The 7,972-nt window shown below is 33.5% G+C and overlaps 1 protein-coding gene across 2 annotated transcripts; it reads right to left on the minus strand.

Moving 5' to 3' along the window:
• Positions 1–1,133: 1,133 nt before the first annotated feature.
• LOC145631958 (YTH domain-containing protein ECT4-like) lies at positions 1,134–5,850 on the minus strand. Of its 2 annotated transcripts, none has more exons than XM_081684195.1 (8): positions 5,655–5,850; positions 4,937–4,999; positions 4,699–4,846; positions 4,544–4,617; positions 3,972–4,457; positions 3,024–3,566; positions 2,688–2,900; positions 1,134–2,289 (listed from the first exon to the last, which is right to left on the minus strand). In XM_081684195.1, exons 1-8 carry the CDS (start codon positions 5,691–5,693, stop codon positions 1,642–1,644), a joined length of 2,214 nt encoding a protein of 737 aa, XP_081540321.1. In that variant the 5' UTR covers positions 5,694–5,850; the 3' UTR covers positions 1,134–1,641. The 2 variants fall into 2 exon arrangements, with proteins under 2 accessions (XP_081540321.1, XP_081540322.1); XM_081684196.1 differs by having other exon boundaries at positions 5,598–5,815.
• Positions 5,851–7,972: the final 2,122 nt, after the last annotated feature.

Consider the following 7,972-nt stretch of genomic DNA (forward strand, 5'->3'; position numbering starts at 1 on the left):
CTCCCTCCGTTTTTAAATACTTGCTCCACTTTTTTTTTTTTCCGACCGTTTTTAAATACTTGCTCCATTTCCTTATTTGGAAAGTTTTTCCAATATTTAATTCATTTCTACCACCTAGTGGACCCAACAAATATCATATTTTATTCATTTCATATTTTCTCACCTCCAATTTCTCCACTACTTTTGCTTTTTACAATTTTTTATTCTTCCACCAACCCCACTTCCTCCATATTTTATTACTTTCTTCAATTTTCCCTAAAACTCCGCGCATAGAGAAATGAAACAAGTATTTAAAAACGAAAGGAATATTACTTATGTTTATTAATTCCCGTGAAAATTGCTCATAAGTGACTATCAATAAGGGATGAAGAGAGTACTAGCTAGATCATTTTGTACATAACAATAACATCGGCCAATTGACCAAATTGGTAAATAAAAAAGACCCTTAGCGACAATTTGGTAAAAAAAATAATTCCGACGACAATTTGGTAAAAAAAATTAACCCTAAGCGACAATGTGGTAAATAAAATTATCTCAGGCGACATTTTACCCAAAAAAATACAAAAATTTCCAACAAATTACTCGTGAATACCTAATTTAGTTCGTTTTTCGTGGTTATTTATCAATCCTTTTTTTTTTTTATAGAAATAACAATTTCAAGAAATTACATGTTTAGTATCAATTTTCACTTAAGTTTCATACCTACTATTAACGAAATGTTTTTAAAAAGGGGTAGGAAATAAATTTGGTATCAAGATTTAGCAAAATAAAAAGGAAATGGCATAGGTATTCAAAATTTATAAAAGGAAAAATAAATTTAAAATCACAAAAACAAATTAAATTATGATTTTTAAAGAGTTTGTCGGAAAAAATAGATTTTTTGGTCTAAATGTCGTCGGAGTTTATTGTTTTTACCAAATTGTCGCATATGGTTAGATTTTTTTACCAAATTGTCGTCGGATCAAGTTTTTTTACCAAATTGTCTCTAGGGGTCTTTTTTATTTACCAATTTGGTCAATTGGCCCAATAACATCACCATTTTTCAAACGAGAAAAAAGGACATTAAGTAATCTTCATAGCACAAAACTACAAAGTACTTATACGCAGTAATGCAGTATTATAAGGAAACATGATTCACATAAAAGTTCTCTTTTTTTTTTTTTTTTGAAATTAGCAACTGGAGATCTTTTCCAGGTACAATGTATTGGAATTTTGATGACATTAGAGAATCCAAATTAACAGGAACCATCAGCAATATTTTTTGCCAACAAAAATCAGGACTTTTCAACTGTTACATCAAGTATAAGAACTTAAATGGCCAAAAGGTGAACCCAAAAGAACTGCTTCCATGAACAAATCCTAAACCCTTCAAAGTCCAAATCAACATCAATCCGCCTTACCACCACTCCCTCAATACAGCCCAGCCAAACCCCTCCCACTCCCCCCCACCTCCCCAAAAAAATGCATAGAGAAAATAAAGTAAAACTCCTAGAACTACCGCAATATTGCCACAAGACATGATATGGTACACTCTTTTGTCGAAAACAAAAACTAAACCCTCAGCAACTCCAAAACATCAACCACATTATAGACACCCACGGACCCACACCCCACAATACTCCCATCAGTCCCATGCCATATTTACTTTCGTACACCCCCTTTAACAGAACCAACCTTTCCATGCTGCAATGCTTTTGGATCAAGTGCAATAGTCCCAATAGTAAGTGTTTCTGTCGATACATTGGCTCCATCAACTTTGATCGGCATAGAACCTACTGTTACGACATTTGACGCGGCATTAGAGTTTTTAGAAACAGCAGCAGCAGCAGCAGCAGCAGCAGCAGATGAAGTAGCAGGTGCTGTCAACTGCCGTTCACTTGGCTTAGGATGGATACATAACGAACCAATCTTCAAGGTAGAAACATTGCCCGTCTGCAACTCTGAGGGATCCTGCACTGTGCTTGCAACAGGCACATGAACAGGATCACCAGGTGATACCTCTGAAGACTTGGTCGGTGTCTTCAAACCACTTGAATTACTAGGCTGTACACCTTTCTCAACCCAGGTACCAACCTCATCTACTTTCTGGGAATGATCCATAGCAGAATTATGCTTGAGAGGAGTCTCAATTGGATGAACATGTCCATTAGCCCTGCGAAATAGACGAGTTCTCTCTTCATGCATAATCTTCTGTCGGTTCTCATAGTACATAAAGTCATCCAGTAAAGATGTTTTAGATGTGTAGTTCTTAAATAGCTTAAGCATCTCCCCACCTTGCCTATGCATTATCTGCACAAAACAATATTCAAAATCTTAAGCTCATGTAAAGAATAACATAATCAACTTAACACATACCCAAACCTTTAAAGAATCAAGTATCCCTACCTTCAAAAATAATTTGAAATACTCGTACGAATTGATTGCACGATTATACCCTCTGAAATGTTTATTTACTTTTTGCCCTCATTAATCTTAATTGCCTCTTTTTATTAACTCTAAAGAATAGTGTTCCGACATTTATATTCCTATAAATATTTATGAATAAAAATTTCCCTCATTAATGTTGTAATAAATAAATTTGTGACATAAGGTCAGACTCAAAAAAGTACCTACGGACATGGCTAGCTAATCTAGTCCTTAAGCCACAACAGGTTCAATGACATATATAGAGAGTAAACATGATATACCTCTTGAGTATCCCTGCTGTTAGTCACTGGCTTGTGCTCATTGTTCTCCAGTATTATGTGACGAAAAGTGGGGTTTGGCACATCTTTAATTATATGCCATTTAACAGGGAAGCTGCCACTCCACTTATCTTGCTGCCAAAAGTCCATATCCTTATCAAAATCAACAGGGCCTATCATCTCCGCAACACCACAGAACTGCCCACTTGCATTAACCTGCATATAAGACAACTCAGATAATTAAAAAAACATTAAAATTGACAATAGATAAATTTAAAGTATTTAATATTAGTATATTATACTCCTACAAAGCTTCAACCTACTAGCAAAAACACTTACAGAAAAGAAGAGGAAGACTGGGCAGCCTCTTGGTTTTCCATCAGCTATCTTTAGAGCATCTTCATAAGCACTACTTAGCTTCTTGTTCCCATTGGGTGTGGATGACCATACATTATACTTGATGCTCTTATGCACATCGTCCTCGCTGTAAGATTTTATGACAAAAAACTTTGCATTGGTATAATCCACGGTAAAGTCATCTTTGTTGTACTGATCAGCAGATATTACAATATTTCCTTCAGCATTGCGGTCCCCGGCCCGTGTTGTGTACGCTTTTACAATAAGTTGATTTTTTGATTTGTTGGTTCTAGGCCCTCGGTTCTGCTCGCCCAACTGATCAAGATTACCATTACTATCGTTAGGTCTTCTGTAATAAAATTTGGACCAGTCATTCAAAACAGCTTGACCATTAGTACTTGCTCCATAGTCTGACAAACCACCACCACCCATAGGATACGAATATTTGACTTGATTAGCTTGAGATAAAAGCTTCCCATATGAAATGTTCCTTGCAGATTGCAACGACTCTGGAACATTTCCACCCTGTAAAGATATGAATTGACAACAGTTTCAGAATGATTAAAAAGGAGAAAGGAGATGAACACAGATAACAAAACCTCAACCAAAAATATCAAAATAAGAATGATGAGGACAAAAAAGGCTAAACAAGTAAAACAATGCCAAAAGGTATAGTTATATTTGACCAACTAGAAAACAAGGATAAAATCTAAGGTAACACATCCTAGCACAGAAATACGTGAGATATTAGCATCTGTCAATGTACATAAACTTAAACAAAAAAAAAATTATGATTTTCAAGTCCTGAAAATGTGCATCAGACAATAGTCATTCTCAAGTCATGAAATATGGATCTCCTTTATCAATTCTATTAGAAAACATAAGCAATTTATTATTCACAGGGACAATGCCCCATCATTAACAGCATACCTGAGGTACATGTGACGAAGCTCCATGGACTGACCCAATAGAACCACCACTTCTACTACTCATAGGCCTCTTGCTCGTTCCAGTGCTAATTTTAGAACCTTGTGATGCTCCTGTGAGTGCATGCGTCTGGGTGGAAGGAGCTTTAGAAGAATTCATGGAGAATGCAGCAGGGGAAGAGGAATGAGTGCGCCCCTTTCCAGTAGAACCATTTGTTCGATTCATGGTAGATGGAGCAACATTTGACATGGTGTCTGTAGCACTGCTTGCAGCATCATGACCAGATTGGACAAGAAGAGGGAAGTATCCAGAAGACGAGGCAGAATTGGGATATGGTGACACGGCATAGTAAGGTTGTGTCCCCAACAATTGCCCATCAACACCTACCATAGCACCAGGTATATAAGGATTGTACGGGTTAAATGGAGTGTCTCCCATTCCATAACTAGGAGTATAATACACATAAGGCATATTTTCACTTTGTGCACCCTGAATGGAAAAGAAAAACATTTGAATTTAGAAGAGCACGAAAGTAAAGAAAGTAATATAAAGCTCAGCATAAAATCTAATCTCACCGCATATTGCATATCTGCACCATCTACACCAAAAACTGAATGGTGGTCATCCCATTCGCCAGGTGATTCAAATCCTGCACATTTAATTAGGCTGGTAAGACCCTTATATAATTTCAGCTACTATTTAAAACAACATAAAGTAGAAAATGCAACACCTGTACAATAATAGCCATAGGTGGGGGCAGCAGAATAGTATAAACTCGGATCGACAACAAAGTCGGCAGCAGATCCATCACTAGCCATCATTTGAAAGTTTTCGATAACTGGGCTGGGTAAGCGCGGGTTCAACTCAGTACCTGGCATCTGATAAAGGAATACACAAAAATGGTTACAAATACATACACAGGACAGTTCAAAAACCATTACATCACGAGTAATCCGCAAACATCATACCATGTAAGTCTCAGTACTTCCATTATCAGAAACAGTATACATCTCAAATCCAAGACTGCCACCCTGCAAACGAACAGATACCAAATCAGCACATATCAACCACATCTTAAGTCTATAAAATAGCATTCATTCAGAAGTCAAAATTGCAAGTGAATACCAGAATTGCACACATAACAACACATAATAACAGAGAATCATCTGCATAGCATACTTCAAAACATGAAAAGAGAGCATACTTTATTCACTAAATTCAACTTCAATTACAACAAAAAGGAGAACTTCGTTTATTGAGCTTAAACAACACAACAAAAATCCCAAAATAAAGGAATAAAAAATGAGTCCTAGAAACACGAAAAGAACAAAACAGCAATGCGAAATTACAGAAAACACCAAAATTAAACTTTTAAACTAGCAATTGGACCCCCATTTTACAGTAATTTTACCTGTAAACACTGGCAGATCCAGAAAACAACAATTTTACAAATTAAACCCAAATTCAATAACAATTCTCCATAAAACAATCAAACAATTCAAAACCCTAAAAATTCAATAACAACTACAGCGAAAATTTCCGAAATTGAACCCAAAAAAAAGAATTTTACCATGTAAAAAAATCACCAAAAAAAAAAGTAGTTTTTCATAAAAAGCAGTGAGAAATTACCAGAAAAAGCACTGAATCAAGTCATAACTTGATCTAAAAAGTTGAAAGAGAAGATACCGAGCAATGATAGGGAGACAAAGGAGTCTCAATCGCCATAGTAGGAGCTTTGAAATTGAATCGCCAAGCGTAAGAAGTAAACCCTAACCCTAGAAAGAGGAGAGAGAAAGGGAAAGGGGGGAAAATGAGGAGAGAATAAGCTGGGAAAAATGTAGAGAGAGATGAGAGAAATGTAAATAGGATTTCCGCTAATAAAAAGGAAAAATAGCGTTTTGGGGATATAAGATGGATGCTACGCGCCGTTTCAACGAAAACCCCCTCTCAACCACAAAACTCAAAACTTTCGAAATTTCTCTAATCCCTCCCTTTTTTTGGGTTTAACAATTTAGATGTTTCTAGATCTTTGGAGCTCTTTTTGTATTAAATATCTTTAGGTTTTTTTCTTTTAAAGCATTTAAATATCTTTAGTTAATTTTGGTCTTAAACATCTTTTGTGTCTGGTCTTAAACGTCTTTTGTGTCTGTTTATATTCTTTGTTAATCCTTATTTATTTCATCTTAAATAAGTTCAGATCAGATCAATAAGTTCACACCAAATTAGATTAGAAAAAATAATTTCATATCAAATCATTGTTTTATGTGCTTTTATCGCTAACTATCTTTAATTCTGTAATAAAAAAATTAAGAAAATTACATACTTCCTTCGTTTTTATTGAGTTACAAAATTTTACCACCTATAAGAAGAAAGGGATAAGTTGGCACGATTTAAATTTCATAGCTTAGGGCTTGTTTGACATCATTTTTGGTTTTCAGTTTCCTTTTTTTTGAAAATTAAAAAACCGAAAACAAGAAACAAGAAAAAGGTGTTTCCACTTTTTTGTTGTCAGTTTTCAAAATTATTATGATTTTAATAAGTTTAAATAATTTTTGATTCATTATGTGACATGTATCATATACTTTTATACAACAAAAAACCAAAAAACAGAAAACCACAGTAATGCCAAACGAACCCTTAATTCATTCATTTACCTAGTTTAATCACCTCATCGAAAAGTGTGATAAAGGGTGTGTTGCAACTTGCAAGTATAAAAATAAAGGAAGTATTTATAAAATGCACATTATTACGAATCTAACAAGACCCCACTTGATACATTTTTTCCTTATAGATTATCATACAAAGTTTGGTCAAATTAGACAATCAAACTAGACCACACCTGATCAAATAAGTTCAGACAAGCAAAAATAAGGTGAACCAAACAAGCCCTTAAGTTTAAATCTTTTTTAGGTGATTAAAAATTCAAAACTTACCTTAACACCGTATTTTGTGTCCAACTCCATAAAAATAGCGAGCTTGTCGGACCAAAGTCAGCTTTTCAGACTATTTCCAGACCAAATTTAGATTTTTAACTAAAAATGCATTTTTAATCCGACCTATTTTCAGACTTAATTGGGTCAGTCCATAATTAATCACCTCTAACCCCGTTAGAGAAAGATTAGCCATGTCTGGTCTTAAGATTTTAATTAATTGGCACATCAGATTTTATATTAAATATATTTTTTTTAAAAAAAATTTAATTATGTTGAGACTCCTTAAGACTCAATCAGATTTATCTCTTCAATCCTAAGACTTATTTTAGATTTATTAAAATTATTTATTACTTTTTTTTTGTCTTTTAACATATATATTTCAATATATTTTTTTTTGAAATACATATATAATTTTAATATGATATAAATAAACAGTAGGATAACAATTTCTAACCCAATTTAGATGTATGTCATAGTTGAAAAATAATAGCAAAATAGATCAAAAAAAATCAATTATAATGGAACTACATGAATTTAATTGATTTAAAAATGCATGAAATTTTATAATTACTATACACATATTGCATCAAATAGTTGTAAATGTAAAATAAAAATGACTAATGTAAAATTGATCTGAATTCAAATATCACTTCCCCAAAAACGACTCCACAAATGTCCAACCAAATCATGTTTAGAAAAAAGCTATAATATTGTCCGTTTTTATATTTTTAGTATGCTTTTAAAGAAGACAAATAAATGATAATAAAATCAATAGGATATTTAGCTTTAATAATACACTAGTTTTGTGCCCCGTGCGATGCCCGAGTTGTTTATTGAAGATAAAATTTTAATCTATATGTCAAATTTTTAAACATATCATTGATACAAAATTAGTTAGGAATTGATGTGCTTTTATGACGATTTGCTATATTTAAGCGAAAATTTTTGACAAAATTATAATTCAATTTGTACCTCTGAAATATTGGTATTTTATTGAAAATAGAATTCTAAACTAACAATTTTATCCTAAAATTATATCCAAATAGAATTTCAAATTAACTTTTTAATTGT

Source organism: Chenopodium album, chromosome 5 (genome assembly GCF_948465745.1).
Source record: "Chenopodium album chromosome 5, dcCheAlbu1.1, whole genome shotgun sequence".
NCBI lineage: Eukaryota > Viridiplantae > Streptophyta > Magnoliopsida > Caryophyllales > Amaranthaceae > Chenopodium > Chenopodium album.